The sequence below is a fragment of the Ziziphus jujuba genome, chromosome 8 (genome assembly GCF_031755915.1).
Source record: "Ziziphus jujuba cultivar Dongzao chromosome 8, ASM3175591v1".
In the NCBI taxonomy this organism is placed as follows: domain Eukaryota; kingdom Viridiplantae; phylum Streptophyta; class Magnoliopsida; order Rosales; family Rhamnaceae; genus Ziziphus; species Ziziphus jujuba.
The window spans coordinates 29,106,745-29,125,625 of NC_083386.1; the positions used below are offsets into that span (position 1 = coordinate 29,106,745).

General features: G+C 33.7%; 4 protein-coding genes across 7 annotated transcripts; 2 read left to right on the plus strand and 2 right to left on the minus strand.

The window, feature by feature from the left end:
• The first annotated feature begins 1,222 nt into the window (after positions 1-1,222).
• On the plus strand, positions 1,223-2,544 carry LOC107404752 (small heat shock protein, chloroplastic). Its single transcript, XM_016011745.4, has 2 exons — positions 1,223-1,748; positions 1,955-2,544. Exons 1-2 carry the CDS (start codon positions 1,478-1,480, stop codon positions 2,383-2,385), a joined length of 702 nt encoding a protein of 233 aa, XP_015867231.1. The 5' UTR covers positions 1,223-1,477; the 3' UTR covers positions 2,386-2,544.
• An 854-nt stretch (positions 2,545-3,398) lies between these two features.
• On the minus strand, positions 3,399-4,894 carry LOC107414932 (uncharacterized). Its single transcript, XM_016023141.4, has one exon. It carries the CDS (start codon positions 4,109-4,111, stop codon positions 3,560-3,562), a length of 552 nt encoding a protein of 183 aa, XP_015878627.3. The 5' UTR covers positions 4,112-4,894; the 3' UTR covers positions 3,399-3,559.
• A 4,394-nt stretch (positions 4,895-9,288) lies between these two features.
• Positions 9,289-11,815, plus strand: LOC107404762 (uncharacterized). 4 transcript variants are annotated; one of them, XM_016011756.4, is made up of 7 exons: positions 9,289-9,714; positions 10,127-10,307; positions 10,410-10,542; positions 10,705-10,822; positions 10,901-10,982; positions 11,144-11,342; positions 11,452-11,815. In XM_016011756.4, exons 2-7 carry the CDS (start codon positions 10,137-10,139, stop codon positions 11,523-11,525), a joined length of 777 nt encoding a protein of 258 aa, XP_015867242.3. In that variant the 5' UTR covers positions 9,289-9,714; positions 10,127-10,136; the 3' UTR covers positions 11,526-11,815. The 4 variants fall into 4 exon arrangements, with proteins under 4 accessions (XP_015867242.3, XP_024924575.3, XP_015867241.3 ...); XM_025068807.3 differs by having other exon boundaries at positions 9,290-9,714; positions 10,131-10,307; XM_016011755.4 differs by having other exon boundaries at positions 9,291-10,307.
• Positions 11,816-12,544: 729 nt separating this feature from the next.
• Positions 12,545-17,712, minus strand: LOC107414976 (polyadenylate-binding protein-interacting protein 12). The gene is made up of 11 exons (XM_016023204.4): positions 17,464-17,712; positions 16,680-17,323; positions 16,146-16,256; positions 15,981-16,025; positions 15,824-15,896; positions 15,629-15,741; positions 15,437-15,496; positions 15,306-15,353; positions 15,151-15,219; positions 13,074-13,135; positions 12,545-12,947 (listed from the first exon to the last, which is right to left on the minus strand). The coding sequence occupies exons 2-11, from the start codon at positions 17,244-17,246 to the stop codon at positions 12,890-12,892; spliced, it is 1,206 nt and encodes a 401-aa protein (XP_015878690.1). The 5' UTR covers positions 17,247-17,323; positions 17,464-17,712; the 3' UTR covers positions 12,545-12,889.
• Positions 17,713-18,881: the final 1,169 nt, after the last annotated feature.

Sequence of the window (18,881 nt, forward strand, 5' to 3'; positions counted from 1 at the left end):
CTGAGTTTTTTTTTTTTTTTTTTTTTTTTTCCTCTGCTTTTTTGTTTTTTTTCATGTTTGAGCTATCTGATATTTTCTGTACTTTTAAAGGATTCTGATTTTTAAAAGGCTTCAAATTAATTGCTTAACATTAAATTTGATAATTAGAGATAATTGAAGAGAAAAAAAAAAAAAACACTTTAGTACTTGTAACATTGTTTTCGTAAAAATTTCAAACTAATTTGTTCCCTACAAACAGTCCAAAACATTCACACAGTACTATCATAGCCCATGACATCCTGAATGCCAGTTTTTTTGGGGAAAGAGATTGGAGTTTCTTGGAATTGGCAATTGCAATTTTTCCTTTTTTTAACCCCCTAAAGACTTAAAATTCCATATAAAAAAAAGAAAAAAAGAAAAAGAAAATAGAAAGTTGAAGTAGGTAATAGTCAAGTGGCCTTAATCTAGCAATAAGTCTTTATCATGTCAATCTTTTAGCCAAAAAAAAGTCTTTATCATGTACATCATAAGATTGATAAAGAAAATATTAAATATAGTAAATATGTTTTACAAAATAAATAGACAAAGCCACCTAACCATCATATATTTATGGATTTCAAAATTATGATTTAAATTTTAACAAACTTTGTTATCATTTTAAAAGGTCCTATGTTGCTACTACTATTTTACAAGGAGTAGGACCTCTGTCCAATACCTATGATATTATTAGAAAACATTTTTTTACTTTAAAAAAAAAAAAAAAACACAAAAGATATAGTTGGAAAACATATTCGTTTGATATTATCAAAGAATTCCACGTGAAGATGAAATATTCCCCACCATCCATAAGCAAAGCAATACCATATTTGAATGGCCTTTTTTGGCAATACACACTGTTTTTCTTTGTTCGGCTCAATAGTAGCATGTCATAAGAAAGTGGTCCATTTTAAGCTATGAAGAAACACACTAACAAGCCGGGCCCAATTTTAACACTCTCATCCATCTATTGGGCTCACTGTATCAAAATCTTGTCAAGGAGAACTACAACAAAGGTGCTTTGTACCATCCTTCAATTGTTGAAACAAGACAAGGGGTTATTTTGAGAATACAATGAAAGCCAAGGGATGAAATTACAAATACTACCTTAGATTTCCCCGACTGAGAATTTGAGATGCATACATATATGTCATGGATGTTTCCCGAAAGTAGGAGAGATTTGTAATAAAACAAAAACCGTGGGGTGACAAGTGTAAGGTCCAGAACTGACTTCCATGGCTCTCTCAAACCTTCCAAGACCCATCTCCAACATTCTTTCCCTGTTGTCATCTGTAATTCTATTGTCCTATAAATTCACAATCATCATAACCCTTCTAGTCATCCTCAGAAGTCTTTAGCAACAAGAAGAAGCAAAAGCTCACTCTAAATACTGCAACACTCTTTCTGTCTCTCTGATATCCTTCTTTCATTTGTGTTTGTATTATATAAATCGATAATCGATATGGCTACCTCTTCCTTGTTATCTGCTTCATCCCCATTGCTAATGAACAAAGTTTGGCCTTCAAGTAAAGCAAACACCATTAACGCTCCTAGCTTGGTAACCTTTCCTTCAAGGTCACGTCGGCTGCCAGTGGTGAAAGCAAAGGCTGCTCATGAAGAGGGCAATAAGGATTCATCTTCTGTGGATGTTCAGGTTAGTCAGCAAGGTAACCAAGGCACAGCTGTGGAGAGGAAGCCTAGGAGGCAGCTCGCAACTGATATTTCACCTTTTGGTAAGTTTACAAATTCTCTGCATCCATTGCCGTATGATTGAGCCTGGAAATAGAGAAGTAATATTTTCTGGGTACTTCTAATAGCCATCTTAGGAGTCAAGAAGAAGCAGAATTTTGGGTGAAGAGAGAAAGCTATCTTTGATCATTGTTATTTGACATACCCATTAGCCATATTCAACATTCCATCTGTATTCTGCAATTTGTAGGATTATTGGACCCACTTTCCCCCATGAGAACCATGAGGCAAATGCTGGACACCATAGACAGGCTCTTTGAGGACTCCATGGCTTTCCCAGGGAGGAGCAGAGGAGTAACAGGGGAGGTTCGAGCTCCATGGGACATCAAAGATGATGAGCACGAAATCAAAATGCGGTTCGACATGCCTGGTCTGTCCAAGGAAGATGTCAAGGTGTCTGTGGAAGACGACGTGCTGGTTATCAAAGGAGAGCACAAGAAGCAAGAAGGTGCGGATGATTCTTGGTCGAGCAGGAGTATCAGCTCCTATGATACTCGTCTCCAGCTTCCTGATAACTGCGAGAAGAACAACATAAAGGCTGAGCTCAAAGATGGCGTTCTCTATATTTCAATTCCTAAGACCAAAGTTGAGCGCAAAGTCATTGACGTTCAAATTCAGTGAAGGTCCCCTCTCTTTTCGACTTGTACGAGCTTTGGTTTTGCGTGTAAATTTTGTGCCCTTCATTTTGCTTTTTTTGTTTTGACTGTATACGAAATAGACTAATAGTAAGTGTATAAATAAAAATACTATGAGTAAATTGTTAAATGTTTTCTTGAGTAATGGTAAGAGTGAAAAGTTTTATTAAAATTTACCAATAATGACTAGGATTAAGAGTGAATGTCGCCAAAAATTAACTACTCGGCAGACCAACCATTAATGGCAGACAAGAAATTTTTCATTGATGGGACCCGATCACACAAGCTTTTGTGCCTAGTTTGATAATAGAGTGACACTTTTGCAATGTCACCCTCTGTAGATTTCTAGGGAAATCTTAAACAAGGGCGAGTTCTTTTGCCATTCCTGTTCATCTTTAGTGTTAATGGAATTCTTTTGAGGACCATGTTGACACCCATTTAAGACAAATTGAGGAAAATTCCAAGACAGTCTCACCGACTCCATTATTCCATATTGGACGTCCCATTTTTCTCTAAAAGTTAATTTCCTAGTCCCAATGAATTGGTATAATTCAACGGCTTCATAACTAATCCTCATAAACATAGTTTTGAAAAAAAAAAAAAAAGAGCAAGATTTACAAGTAGGTTCTAGATTTATAGGTAGATACCCAGATAAACTCTGTTGTGTATCAGATTTAGGTAGTCAGAATTTTTTAACTCTAGAAAGGCATGCTCACAATAAGTAGTCACACGCAGAGTGAAATTTGGCTATTTTTTTTAGTACCTATACTTAAAAACCCTGAATGACAATATAAGCAAGAAAGTGAAAATGAAATTACTTTACTTGTTAAACTCAAAACTCTTATCTTGCTGATTACTGAACATTCACCTAACAAATAGCTGGAACCATAGAAAATTTTCAGAAAACTATCATTATTATGACGATCTGTTCTACGAGAAATTAATCTGATCATCAAAAACATGCTAATTGATATGAAAGTTGGATGAGAACCATCCCCCTTTGAATTCCATAAACTATGTTAAATTATCTGCTGTGGAAAATTACATCAACAAAACCATGGTGAATCTATGTCTTGTATTTTAACTACAATGAAGGGTTATACAGTTTACCAAACCCCATAAAAAAATAATAATAATAAAATAAAAAAGTTTCCTAATGGTTATGAACAAACGTTAACTAACTCACTTCCTTCAGGGATGGATTCCAACTTTGGCTTCCAACTTGATGGAGACGTATTATCAAGAACAGCAGGATTGGAAGATTTCTTGTGGTTGAGTCCAGAAAGTATCTCCTCCACTGATATTTGCTTTGCCAAGAGCTCTTGAAGCTGTTGCTTTGGGATTATGATTTTGATCCTTCTTATACCACCTTCTTTGTTATCCTTCCCAGCGATTGATGAAATAGAACTACTATTACCAGCAGGATTACTGAAACTCCTAGCTTCAGAATCCGGAGAATTAGGAAGCAAATAGTAAACCTTCCCTAAGTTTAATCTATAATCAGGAGGGAGATTCTCTGTTGCTTCCTTGGATAAACCTATCCCTGACCCGGTTAACTTCACCAGGATATCCTTCACAAGAACTGGATCTCTGAATGTTAGAATTTTTCCATCCGTCTTCACAATCTTCAAAACTTTTCCTTCCTTGGTAATTGAGGCATCTGGGATGCAAGAACATGTAGTGGGTTTGCAAAGAGCTACACAATTTCCCATGTCTCTTTTCAAAGATGACAAACAGTAGCAAGGTGGTGTATGAGAATCAGATCACCAAGAAGGAAGGTATTTATAGGGTAATTAATAGTTGGTTTTGGAAGAGAGTTTCTGAGAAAGAGAGCGAGCGACAGAGAGAGAGAGAGAGAGAGAGAGAGAGATGGTTTGTATCCTAAGTAAAGAGTAGTATGTGTGAAGAAGTTTACATCAATTAAGGTAAGGCTTAAGAAATGATGGGCTTGTTTTGTGAGGAGGAGAGGAAAAAGAAAACAAAAGAAAAGAAAAAAAAAAAAAACTATGTTCGTGTTGAGAAAGGCATGGTAGATTGAAGCCAAAAGAAGAGGGAATGAAATTTATAAATTTTTAGTGTAAAGAAAGGGAAAAAGATAAAATCGTCAACACGCATGCAAAGAAAGGCGGTTAGTGGATGGTGGCGCATTGCTATTGCTTATATATATCAATGCCTCTCTGCTATCTATATTTCTATTTCTTAGAGACACCCCCCTATTGCCTGCCTTTAGAGACTTGTTGACTCCACAAGTGGCAAAGAAAGAAATACACTGAAATTTTCCATAATTTCCATGACCGAGGCTTAAATGGGCCAATCAAAATCTGAATGGACATATTAAAATGGGAAAAGGATATGTATATAGATTTTAGCTTTATATGCCTTTTTTTTTTTCAGTATTAGGTTGTTTCCTTATTTGTTTATTATTCCCTTGCATTGCAGTTGCTTCATTCTTATGGTTTTGGTGATGTCAAAGAAGCATAGATAAGGCTTTTAACTAATATTTTTGGCTCCCTCCTACGGTAAAGGGAGAGACAACTATACGGTTATACAAATAATATATCATACATTCTTAAAATTGGTTTTAGGTGGGACTTATCCCCAAGGGGAATACTGTCATGGTCTCCTCCTACTCAGCGTTTTCAAAGGATCTACTTAATTTCTAATTTTGCCGAACCAATCTTGAGCCTTCTAAATATATATCTATAAATATTATAACACACGTTAAAATATGAATTGGATTTTGAGGACAATGTCTTTTCCCTTTATTTGGTCACTTTGAGGATGCTCTTTAGCTCTTGATTAAATATACATATATAGTTCATAGTAGTTTAATAAATGTGTGTGTGTGGTTTAAAAGACTTTTTAGGTTAATTAATAATGTTATTATAGACATTTCTTCTAACCGAAAGCCAACTAAGTGATTAGAGCTTGACAGGACTAAATGCAGAAAATTAATCTCCTCCCGACCATTTTCCAACCACAAAGTCATTGATTGATTATCAGTGCTAATTAATTTGCATCACCCATATGATGTTGAAGGTTGGTAATTTTTGTACTTTTTTCCCTTCTCTGATACGTATATCTGAAACATTTATTATATATGTAATATTTAAAAACTATATAGTATAATTGATTTAAAATTTTGTGTATTCCTGAAACTTCCCAGAATTGTCTGTGTACTTGTAAATTGCAATTGAATGAAGCTGATATACACTCTAACTGTGATTAATGATGAGATGCTGAAAATCACCTTTCAGCTTTTGTTCAGAAAAGCACAATCATGAGGGTTCCACATTGATTACACAGATTGCTCCAGCCTGATTCCGTATTTATTGCTGAATTGCTAAGTTCCCCCACTTTATTTTTGTTTTTGTTTTTATGTTTTTCGCTTAACCTGCTAAGTTTTTATCCACTAACAAAAATATTTAGCACGTCTAAATGATTTTAAGTGCTTGTAGGTATAATGGGGCCTCCACTAATTGAATGTCATTATCAGGCTAAGGAAAAAAGAAGACAGGAAATCAGAAGACAAAGATTTCCTACTTTAACAAAAGTACACCTCTAATTGTATATAATTTTAATTGAAACAGTTGACTAATTAACCAAGTCTTTTAGAAACAACAAATCCATTGGACCTAACCTTCAAATGGCCATGGCTAATGTCTTTTGAAAAGTTTTGAGAACATAACTTTAATAATATGATGGAGAGAAGTTAACCTTCAAATGGCCAGTTTACTTGTAATTTAGTAGGGAAGTTAATGCTAAGGAGGTTTATGTTACTTCACAAAAATTAATTGATGAAGACATGATATCTCTCATCAACAATTGATCTTCTTTTATTTTTGTGGGGACAACCCAATTGCATACACATTGTTTTCTCAAATAATGACATAGAGTTTGAAAACAATTTTCGATCTTCATTAACGCATAACATATACAATAAATTAACTAAATATAATGGAATCTAGTAACAATAAAAAGTGTTTTAGATAATGGAAGGCTCTTGGTAGTAGGTATGGGACAATTTATTTTAAAATACTTGTTAGGCAGATACCCCTTGCTGCTGATGGAGGAAAGTAGCCTTTAGCAAAAAGAATATATACAAAAAAATGTGATAATTGCTAGAAGTGGCACGGTGTGCTGAGAGTCAAAAGAGCCATATTGTTTGAATTTGCTCTGCACTATAATGGTTTAGGCCCATATTCTGTGGGAAAAAAAATGAAAAAGAAAAAAGGAATAGCAGCCTATGTATGTATCTTTTTAAGGGCCCCTATCTAGAGGCATCCATGCATCAAATTTGTCATGGCTTATGTGTCCTAAATAAGTTCAATGAATCCTCAAATTCACCACCAGAGACTCTTCAAGTCTAATAGCTTCAGACTTTGATTTTACTTTCATTAATCATTTGGAGCAAGTAAAATTAATTGTTCTGCTTTGCTTTGCCTTTCTTTGGAGGTCTTTCCTAATAATGGGTTGTTGGAAGAATATATATGTTGGTATATATTCTGCTTTCGATGTCATGCTCTAATCCTTTACGTCCACCTTTTGTATTGCTATTTGATTTTTCCACATAAACCTCAAATATGAATTCAATTAGAAGTAGAACTTCTATGGCATATTTTTAAGAAGTTGTTCTGAATGAAGTGGTAATATGTATTAAGACAGATCTAAAAGAAAGAGCCAAAAAATACCATCTACTGAAATTGATTCGATCTCTCTTAATTACATGTTAATAAAGTGTGTTTAAATTTGTGACATATTCATTATGAATTTATGATATACATCTCATAACATTGAAGTATTATCTGGATTCACATAATTTGAGTTTTTAGAAGAAAGAAAAATTGCATTTTGGTACACAATAAGTTGAGGTCAGCCTACCAACGTGAAACTGACCTATTGCCAAAAAAAAAAAAATGAAAAAAGAAAAAGAAAAGATGAAATTGCCTCCTCAATTTAATCATGCAAAGGGCGAAATTGAGTATAAAAATATATATATAAGCAAAGAGACAGAAGAGGGAAACTTTTATAACTTTTCAGCACTATTTGGGCCCATATATCCCCCATTATATGGATAACTGTACCTACCTTTTAACCATTTCAAATAAATAAATAAATAAATAAATTTCAATCTTAAAACGTCTATATATAAAATAAAAATTAATATATGTAGCTTAACTTCAAGTAGCCTGAAAATTATTAGAAAATAAAAGAGGAGATGTGATTTTTATCACACCGCCTTAATGTACCTTGTGTTAATCGAGCAATAAGTGTTGCTAGCTCCCTCACTAACTATATTTATTTATAGCCAAACAAGTTCAAAGAATTGATGTTATAATTAATTTCATATTTTCTTCATGGGAAAATTAGAGCCCTAATTAGAAATAAACCCATATATTTTGCTTGGGGTTTAATTGGACAAAGAATAAAACAATTAGAACAAAAATCAATCTCAACCGAAAGCAAACAGTTGTAAAACAGGTATTTAAAAAAATGCATAGAATTTCGAAACTTCTCTTCTCAATTAGCCTGGATTATTTGCGATTCCTGATTTAATTGATTGATCGAAATCAACCCCATATGTTGTCCTGTCCTAAATTGCTTTGATTCTGTCTCAAATTCATAACTAATTGTTTTTAGCAATAATTTTTCTTTGACTATTTCTTTCTTCACAAAATTTCATGAACCCTCTTCTGGTCTTGAGATTATCTTTTCGTTTGCGAAGTCAAAGAAACTAAGAAAGGTCCAAACAGGATCGATCTTGATTTCCAATATCCCTCTGCTTTTACGTTTTTTTTTTTTTTGTTTTTCTTCCAAGTTTTTGAATTATTTTCTACCTAAAAATGTTTTATAATTTCACAAATTATGATACAACTATTTTGTTTTTGAACTTCAATTTATAACCTACAAAAATTGTTTGTTTACTGCCTGTTTTGAATGTTGAATTACTGAGTGACAACTTCATAGTGTATGATTGACAAGTTAATTCCTAGAACTCGAAGAGGCATCTTAGAGTTACTGCTCAAGTGCTATTTTTCATTTTTTAAGATAAAAAAATAAAACTAAAAAAGAAGAAAAATAAATAGAAATAAAAAGAAGAAGAAAGAGTAACGTTTTTGAACTTTTTATTTTGTTTTGTGGTTAAAGAGGTACTTTTTTGTAAAAAGAGCTTTAATTATAGCATTAAGAAAATGAATGAAAAGAGCCCCACAAAGAAAAGTACATGCATGGATGAAAATTTGAATATATAAAATAAAAGTCAAAAGTCAAAGTTTAGTGCAGATATTAACACTTAAGATTTGATTTATACATATATATAGATTAGGATTAGTATTGGTTAAGTTGAATAGTTGGTAAATTAGTTTTGGGTTGATTAAGAAAAATACCAAAACCCAATAATTCTAAATCATGATGAGATTGATTGTTGGACAAATTGATAAAAAAAACATCATAATCCTCATTTAACTCGAGCAGTACCAAAAAAATAGTCGTTGTAGAAAATGTGATCCAATCTTTTATGAGCATGTGCATGCTATAAGTGAAAGCTAGCTGCCATATGCATGCATATCTACTATGTATACGTGTGATTTGAGACATCGAAATCTATTACATAATTTAGTATATATTAATAAGTTTATTGATTTGTGATAGCCTCAGCCCATGGTTTAATTAATTTAGAAAAAGTAAAGTTCAAAAAAATTAAGAAAGTGGAGAAACAAAAACAAGAGGTTTTAATTTTTCTCCTCTTTATTTTTTGGGGACTACTTTAAAACGAAGATTTGATTTTGAAGGGTGAAAACAACGAGAGATTTGTCATATATAGTAAGATTAAACCACCTATAACTTCTTGGTAGAGTTGAAAGAGAATATATATATATATATATATGTAGAAATCAAAATAGAAAGAACCAGAGGGAAATTAATATTAAAAAACAAAAAGAGATACACAAATGGCATTAACAGACTATACATATTCTCACGCACAACAATCCACTAATTATTCATACATGGAAAACGAATATATGAATAAAGAAATGTTGGAAAAGAAGGAGGAAGAAGAAGAAGAAAGAACAAGTTAGAAAAGTTGTATACAGCCAGGCACCGTCTCTTTGTACCCATCAAACGTCTGGAAAGCAAAGATAAAAATAGATAACAGTCTTTTAGAGCTTTTATTGATTGGAACTTAACCTTTTTTTTTATTTTTTTTTCTCTGTTACTTTAATATTTCTGTATATTTGTATATATACATACCTAAAGTGGCAACTCCTGCAGACCAACATAGGTATAGATATAGATATGGACCTAGATATGCTAGGTAAGTTATTTTTTTTTCTTTAATTTTGGCTCTCTTGGGTTTTGCTTTTTTGTTTTTTTCTAGTCTACTTTTGAACCTTCGAAAAAGCTTTGATTGATTTTTCTCGTTGAGGGTATCTTTGTTGTGGAATCTGAGGAGAAAGTTACTGTATATCAATCTAGTAGGTTTTGCTACAGAGAAAGAAAAAAACCGACCAGATATAGAGTTTTTTTATAAGTTGGTGAAAGTTTTTCAAAGGGGGGTTGATTTAGATTGATTGAATCCCACTCATATTTGTGCTCAAACGGCCAGTTCTTTCTATCATATTCTTCTCTCCCTTCTTCACTCTTATTTGGTCTTCTGGGTTTTTTTTTTTTTAATTTTTTTGGTCTACTTCTATATTGGTAAAATTCATGATGTCTCAATTCCAAAGGCAGAACAAGATGATAGGCGCACAATTTGGTGATACAACCTACACAAAGGTCTTTGTTGGAGGTTTGGCTTGGGAAACTCAAAGGGAAACTATGAAACACTATTTTGAGCAGTTTGGGGAGATCCTTGAAGCAGCTGTGATCACTGATAAAAATACAGGAAGATCAAAAGGCTATGGTTTTGTAAGCTCACTAACTTTCACTTTGTTTCCTTTTGGTCCTTTGATCTATAAATATTTAGTTTTTTTTTTTTTTCGTTGATTTGGAGTGTGATATATGTAAAAGGTAACATATAAGGATCCAGTTTCAGCAATGAAAGCTTGTTATAATCCTTATCCTGTCATTGATGGAAGGAGAGCTAATTGTAATCTTGCAGCCTTTGGTGCACCTAAAAACCACCCAACAACTCCTCAGCGAGGTCTGTTTCTTTCTGATTTTCCTTTCTACTTGATCAGATTTCATTAACTTCTTTGTCAAATTGTTTCTGGTACCAACCATAATTACCCTTTATCATCAGCTGTTAATAAATAATAAGTAAGAAAGAACTAGTTTCATGGTATACTTTGAAACTGCCCTACAGGGTTGGGGAAATTTAGACCATCATCAAGAACTATAGCGCCAGTACCTTTTGTCCACAGTGCTTCTCCATATTTCTATCAACATATCCCTGAATATGTATTCCCTCATGCAGCATACGGGTAAGGAAAAAAAAAAAAAAATTTGAATTTTTCAAGGAAAGATTTAAGCATCTACTTCATGTTGTTTGTTCATTGTAGAAATTTACAGTATTCTGAACTATTTCCTGACGTCTCGGCATTCAGGTTTCCCTGTTACCCCCAACAAGGCAATTTTCCAGTGGTGAGATTAAATATTTTATGCATAGAGATATACACATTGTTTTCTTGAAACTTTGTATTCGGTTTCAGTATTGTTCTCTGAAAGAATCTGGTTGGTATATAGCTACAACTTTTTGAAGTGAAAAGCCAGTGGTGTTTTTTTCTTTTTTTTTTTCTATGCAGAATTACTATAATGCCTATGGTGGGCAACAGTTCCCATCTTACTATGCCATTGGGTCCCCAGGAATCTCCTACTTTGGTGGCTATCCACAATCCACCATACATGCACAAAGCAGTCCACCTAGAAACCCCAAAATGATAGAAACCTCACTTGGCAGCTTTCCACTTACCCCTTCAGCTTCTCTACCAAGCATTACAACTGGTTTGGCATCTACACAATGTTCCTTTTTTTTTCTTTTTTAGTACAAATTTCTGATGAAGAATAATTTTTCCATATGTTCTATAAATTAACTGATATGTATGCATTGCAGAGAGGCCTGCCACAGGGACAATAGCTTCAGGAGGAAGGTCTGGTTCTGTCTCCGAACAGAAGTTATCGGCTTAACTTTTGCAACTGAAGATATCATCAATTCATTACGATATTGAAAAATTTGATGATATGATCGAAACCAAGGAAACGATACAAGAAAGAGGATTGTCAACTTGGAACCAATTTCATCTTCTTAAGTTCATCTGGAGACTAAACCAAGGTTATATACCAAACATATAATTCATTCAAGGAACAGGGAAAGATGGGGAGATGTAGAGACTGTTACCAATAGTTGAAATTAGTTACGTCCATTCATTTATTGTAAAAAATCACAGTAGAGTTTTGGTTTGAGAAACTTTCCTGCATAGCGTAATCTTTCTTCTGTTTTCAATTTGCCTTTGACACATTGGATTTGATTGTTTCCCTCGTAATTTTTTATATACGCAGAATTAATAATCTTTGGTATGAATGAATGAATAAACAAATTCTTCTTGCTTAACCGGGCAGAACAAGCTCCTTGTTTTTTTTTCACTTTTTTTTCCTTTTTCTTTTACTATTAGAATTTTAATTATAATTATGCCAAGGTTCGAATCGTTAAACTCGGTTATTTTCCTTCAAAAGCTATAGCTTAAAACTTTGGTATGTATAGCCATAACGCAGAACAACAATACTTTTAAGGGAATAAGGAGAGAGAATATTTAACATAATATATATAGATATAAATGAACTTATGAATATACCATATACAACTGAGATTCTAAATCATTTGTACAAACTATTTTTGGAGTGTAAGATAATAACAAGTTTCTAATTATCGTATTGTTAATTCGGCTGACCATTTAGACCAGCTCAAATTCCGACTCAGTTCCATCTTTAAATATTTAAATATTTGATTCAAAACGAGTAAAGAACTCGCTCGTTTGAAAATCAAGTCATTTTCTTTCAAGAATTCTCAACTTTCCATAAAATCATTGAGAATGAAGTACTGAAAATCATAGCTTGGAAGTTATTGAAAAAAAAAATGAGGAAAAAGAACGAGTCAAACACAGAGAGACTAGCATGCAAAAGATATAAATAAAGACTGGGATAAATCATAGACCATCAAACAAGAAAACAGCTCCTTCTAGGAATTTTCGATAGTTAGAACATCCAGACAACAGTTACTGTTGGCACCAACCTTCTAGAATCCATCATAATGTGCAGCATAAATTAAACCATTCAGCACCTCAAAATTCCACCCAACTCTCTACAAGCTAAAAACAAATAACCCTTAAATTAACCCCCCTGTAAGGTAACAAAAGATACCAGGTAGCTGCTGTTCAAAGATCAAAAGTACAGATAAAACACCACGAGTACCTTAAAAGGATTCTGTATCTATGTACGTATATGTAAATAGATCTATCAGCAGTAAATTAGTTCAGGAAACATGCAACGGTGACTCAGTGCAACACAGGGCGAGGAGCACGGGGCCGAACAGGTGTCTTCGACGGGCTTACCCTGCATATTACATTATATAAGAATGAATAACGAAGGTTTGAAACAAACAGATAAAAACTTACTCCACCTTAAAGAGGGGAATGGAGGGAGGAAGGAATATAGAGTTATGTACATATCCAAACTAACCTTATTGGCAGAGAACCCAGAACAACACCACTACAGTTAAGAGCTGCAATAGCACTTTCAGCCTGCAATTTTTGAAAACAAAGAATGAGAATTACTGCCATATTACCCTCAGTCAATGCACAGATCAGACCAGAAGGATGAGAAGATTTCAAGCACCAAAGTACAGAATGCCATGCCAGAACAATCGGACTCAAAACAAAATGCAAGGACATCCTCAACAAAAGACAAATTATTTATAATTATATCATAAAGAACAGAGAGGCAGCGACCCAGGCACACCTAAGTGGTCCAGTAACAACATAGAATGATCAGGACTCAATTAAGATGTCTTCAAAGACCATCATTGTACTGGTAAACCAATCAAGAAAACAGGAAATAGAGGACACACTATAAAAGGAGTGTGAAGATGAGGATCTATTACTCAAACAAATATGAAGAATTGAATAGATGGGAAAGGGTAAACAGATTGAAAATGAATAATTGGAAAAGTAATTTGGAAAATGTATGCGAAAGAATAGAGTAGATCTGTCACTATCAGATTGATCCAAGTTTGCACCGTTCTGATTATGAATGTGTATTGTGAACAAGCATTCATATGATCCTAAAGTCAAACCTACGGATTGCTTAGGTCTAGGCCATAAGCTAAAGAAGCAGATTTTGATCCTCAGAAGCCTGCAGCTTTCTAAAAGCAATGCCAAACAGGACAGTTATGTATATTTCCCAAACCAAATATTGCCAAAGAATTTTGTGAAAACTTGTGCATTCAAGTTACCCACGAGCAAACTATCTTCATTATCTTGGATTGGTTTTAAATACACAAAGGCCAAAGAAACATGTTTCCCTAAACTTTACAGGATGGATAATGTGAAAAGGCATAGTTTAAATGTTACAAGACCATATGTTTTTCCTTTTTGCATCTATCAAATCAAAATGGAAACACATTAAAACAACATTACAGCCAGTATTTTACAACGTAAACTTCTAGGAAATCAGAAAAGCATGCAGCAACATTGGAAAATCAAAGGAAGAAAGCAACTTGTAAGGAGTTAGAGATAACTCCAATGGGAAACCAAAAAAAAAAAAAAAAAAAAATTGGCTTCTTTGGCTAAAGAAAAAGAATTAAGTTAGTAGAGCAGCATGTAAAAGCAAAGCCAGAATGGATTCCACATCTGCCTCCAGCGAGACCATAGCCTTATGGTAAGCAGTCTCATAGTATTACCGTACATAATACACCCTTATAAGGTTGTGCGAATGATAATCCCTACAGCTGTACCTAGATATGTCTCACATCTGGAAGAGATAATGAGTGGCCCATGCATTTATATACTCATAAACAAGGCATCACACAGTTAGCAGACATGTGCAGGGCTGATGAAATAATGACTCAGCTCGATTTTCATATGCTTAGAAATTCCCCACACAAACAAAGCAGTAGACTAAAAAAATGCCTCTTAAAAATCTCATGCAAACAAGATATGCTTGTCAGCCAAGGTATATGTCAGACTTGTTAAAACAAAAGCAGGAACAAGAAGCTTCCAAAGAATGAAACTCACTCACTGCCTTGGGATGCTATTTGAAGCATTGAAACTACACTGTTATCCCACAGTCCCACTAAACAACTTTCCAGCTATGTTTCTACTAAGCCACAAGCCTCAGGAGAACTAGCTTTTTTGGCTTCCAAGAGTTCTTTCAAGAGAGAGAAAACTTTTCAGACACACAATCCAAAAGCTGATATGAAAATCCTACGGGTCAACTACCAAAGTGATACTAAAATTCTACTTAACACAAAAACACTTCCACTTGACATCCATGCCATAAACCTTTATGTAATCTAAAAAGCACTCCTCGACCCATTTTGATTGTTGAACAACGATCCAGCCAAAGTTTTAAATCCCTATGATGAGATGAGTTTTTTAACGATCCACAAGACTCATTTCTACCTGTGTGTTTACCATCTTAGATTACCAGCACTTAATGAGCATAATAAACTGCTTTAGAGTGCATAAAAACAGAGAATGAACTTATACAAGTGCTGAAAGTAATGAGTTGCTACCATCAATAGAAACAAGGTACTTACAATGGCAAATTCAACAAAAGCAATGCGAGTAGAATGGTGATAATCTCCCAGTAGCCTCAAGCGATGAACCTATGCAAGGAAAAATTGTACCATAAGACATAGTTCAGAATTTTAGAACAAAAAGACTATAAATTGTCAGATGAGGAATTACAGACCTCGCCGCAAAGTGATTCAAAGAAAAGTTTGACCTCAGCTTGGGTAACCTAGAACAAATGAACATCAACAAATCAGAAACAAATTGTCCATCATTGGATTATGTTCAAGGCAGTGGTGACTGAAATAATACCTTCTTGTCAATATTTGTACAATAAATAGTCCTCGAGCACATCTCACGCTCATCATCCGACTGCAAGTCATAATAAGAAAGGCAAGTAACAGATGTGAATCAGCAAACTGTATACTAATGAAAACTGAACTGCAATGAAATGTGTTGAATATTCAAAGAGATATAAATGACCACAAAAAGTTATGCCCTCACCCTTGGCAAAAATGTTGGATTAACAGGTGCTATAGCAGTTTTGGAAGGCAGTACTCTAACTGGATAATATCCGAGCATGGTACCAGACAGATTCAGAGCAGCCCTTGCACCTTCTGTAAGCATATAACAGTTAATACAATGACAAATAAATAAATACATTGTCTAGCAATAAGTATTTTTATACTCTAATAATACCTTCATCCGTGAACTCAATAAAAGCAAAACGAAGAATAGAGTTAGGATCACCGCAGACTCGACAATCAACCACCTTTTGGAAGAACAGAAGATACAAATCAGAAACATATCCGCTATTATGTATGAAAAATGTGATGAAAGTAAAAAGAATTGTTACCTGTCCGCAGCTAAGAAAGAGAGCAGCAAGGTTCTCCTCAGTAACCTAATATGCAAACAAGCATCGAAAGATTAAAGTGCAAGCAAAATAAAAGCCTAAAACAAAAAGGAAAAAACAAAAAACAAATAATGTGATCAGCAACAACACAATGTGTATAACTCTAACCTGTTGATCGATATCTGATACATATACAGTCCTCCTAATCATCGCTTCTCGCTGAGCGGGACTCAGTTTGTGATAATTCCTTCGCCTCCCTTGACTGAAGCCATTCTTCTTCTGAACAAAAAATATAAATAAATAAATAACACACCTAACTATAAGCATTCAAAATTGTTATAAAGTAAGAAGATTATAAAGTATACAGCTTTGCAACTGGAGTTAACAAAAGAATACACTTAGAACCAGAGACAAACTAAACAACAACCCATGTGCTGTTCGATTCTTGAATAAATGTACAAGAAACGAAATGAACGGTTGATCCATTTATTTTCAGAAACCAAAACCCTATTTACAAAAAAATAAAATAAAAAAATAAAAACCATGAGGTGAACCCCAAATTACTATTTTGCTTGTTTGAGTTCTCCATTCTGTCAGAAAACCAAACCAAGAGGAAAAAACAAGACTCAAAATTTTTACTTTCCCAACATTTCATCAGCAACCAAAACTGCCAAAAAGAGAAAAGTTAAAGACTAGGCATACCCTTCTGGCGGTGTGTCCGTTGGCATTTCCAGAATTATCAGTATGTATTAAGAAATTGTTAGCAAAGCCGAAACCAGCAGCACCAAAGGGGTACCCATGATTTTTTGCAAGCGAAGGAGGTACAAATTCCTCAGCCATGGGGTTCAACTTGGAAAGCAATTCCTCCAAATCCCTCATATCGCGCTTGAAACTCTCATCCCCATCCCCTCCATTTCTCATTCCATTAGACATGTGATCAATCCCAAACCCACCAGACTTTACCACCACCATCTGTTGGTTATTGACACCATTGGTGTCAAACCCATTTTGCATCTGACCAATTTGAGTCTTGTGATTGTTGGTTGGTACTGAGAAATTTGGTGTTGCTGCTGCTGGTGCTGCTTTCTCCTGGTTATGGAATTTTCCCTGGGAATTCTGATCGCTGCCGTTTGATTGAAAATTGGGTTCCCCACCCAAAACCCCTGAGGAATCACTTCTGGGTTTTGGATTTTCAAGATCGTTTTGTGCATTTGAGCCCGAGGATACTACAGTATTGTCGAAGTTTGGTGCATTTTCAGCAACCGCCATGATCAAAGTGAAAATCCTTATTTCGTTTCAAAGTTTGTCCTTTTTTTTTTTGTCTTTTTTTTTTTTTACAGATTTCTCTGTGAAATTCCAGTTTACAATCATCGATCAGAAAAAAGATGAAAAAATTAAAAAATGCCAAAATATATAAATATATAAATATTTTTTTTTCTCTGTCTCAAAAAGACCCAGATTAAAATTATTGTTGAAGAAGGCGTACCTTGGTTATCTAGAGCAATTCCATTGAGAAAATACCAGACCCACCCAAAGATCGCTTAGTATTGAGGGGTTTGCAAAGCAAATATCACTCTGCAAATCGATAAGGAGATGGGTAAAACAGAGCACAACTTTTCTTTCCTTTTTTTTATTTTTTTCTATATTACTTTTATTTTTTTATATATTTTACTGATACGAGAGAGATAGAGAGAGAGAGAGAGAGAGAGAGAAAGACAGAAGAAAAGGGTATTTGTTTGTGCGTCGGATGGTCCGGTTACGCTGCACTGCCTTTTTGGACCTTCTTCGCTTCCAAATTCATGATGATGATGATGATGATATTGTTTGATGATGGTGATGATGCATCATATAAGAGACGATGTGGAATTACCGGAACACCCATCAAACTCATTTTTTAATTTTAATCTTTGAGTTGAATTTCCACAATTACCCATGTACTCTTCCCTATGATATTCTAATATACAATATTATATTATTATTATTTTTTGCTTAAGATACAATTATTATATTATCTGTATTGCATAGTTGCACCTCTGATGTCATGGGGATGGAAAATATGACAACAAATTGATATTCAGTAATTTTTATCTTTTTTTTTTTTTTTTTTTTGGTAAGAGAAATTCAGTTAGTATTTAGTATATAATAATAATAATAATAAACAGTTATAAAAAATCTGTATATTGGATCCAGTTGGGTAGATAGGATTTTTTTTAAAAATTTGTATTTTGAATTAGATAATTCTTTACAATTTTTATTTGCTATTTTAATTTCTTTTTTACTGCCAGTGGTTTCATCATGACCAATAATAAATACAATTGACAATACACATATATTTTATTAACAAAAAAAGGCTCTTAACATTAACAAACAAAACACACTAACAAAAAAAGGTCATTTGGTTAATTAGGGGCTATCCATCTCCTCCAAGGCCATGGTTCATTGTGAAGCGTTAAAAGTAACAACACCTAATGAGAGTATTAATATATATATATATATATATATTTGTTTTCGCTAAAACTAATGAGCGTATTAATAACCTCAAGCCAAATGCAAATACAATATAATTTTAAAAGGAATTTCCTTAAAGTTTTGTGTCCCAAAGATCTGTATTCGATAAAATTGCCTCTCTAAATGTAGCGAAGGGTCTTTACTCAAAAAAATACATATATAATGAAGGGTATACTAAATTTTGTTTTATAGAATAGGTGTTGTATATTAAGTTAGGAACTTTTAAATAATTTGATTGGATTTTTGTTACTAGTTAAGTACTTATATTTGTTATTGCATAAAAAAAAAAAAAAAAGTACCTGTGTTTGTTAACATTGTTTAGAACTATTCCTATTTATAAAGTTAATAGAAAACTACCAGTTTTTCTTGTTGATTTTAATTGCAGTCGTCAGTATA

Coding starts and splice junctions, on each gene's coding strand:
- LOC107414932 (XM_016023141.4), bottom strand. CDS start 4,111: ATGGGAAATTGTGTAGCTCTTTGCAAACCCACTACATGTTCTTGCATC.
- LOC107404762 (XM_016011755.4), top strand. CDS start 10,107: ATGATGTCTCAATTCCAAAGGCAGAACAAGATGATAGGCGCACAATTT. Junction 10,823..10,900: donor TTCCCTCATGCAGCATACGG/GTAAGGAAAAAA, acceptor TGTTCATTGTAG/AAATTTACAGTATTCTGAAC. Junction 10,983..11,143: donor AACAAGGCAATTTTCCAGTG/GTGAGATTAAAT, acceptor TTTTCTATGCAG/AATTACTATAATGCCTATGG.
- LOC107404752 (XM_016011745.4), top strand. CDS start 1,478: ATGGCTACCTCTTCCTTGTTATCTGCTTCATCCCCATTGCTAATGAAC. Junction 1,749..1,954: donor AACTGATATTTCACCTTTTG/GTAAGTTTACAA, acceptor TGCAATTTGTAG/GATTATTGGACCCACTTTCC.
- LOC107414976 (XM_016023204.4), bottom strand. CDS start 17,246: ATGGCGGTTGCTGAAAATGCACCAAACTTCGACAATACTGTAGTATCC. Junction 15,742..15,823: donor TATTGAGTTCACGGATGAAG/GTATTATTAGAG, acceptor ATATGCTTACAG/AAGGTGCAAGGGCTGCTCTG. Junction 15,220..15,305: donor TTGAATCACTTTGCGGCGAG/GTCTGTAATTCC, acceptor TTCCTTGCATAG/GTTCATCGCTTGAGGCTACT.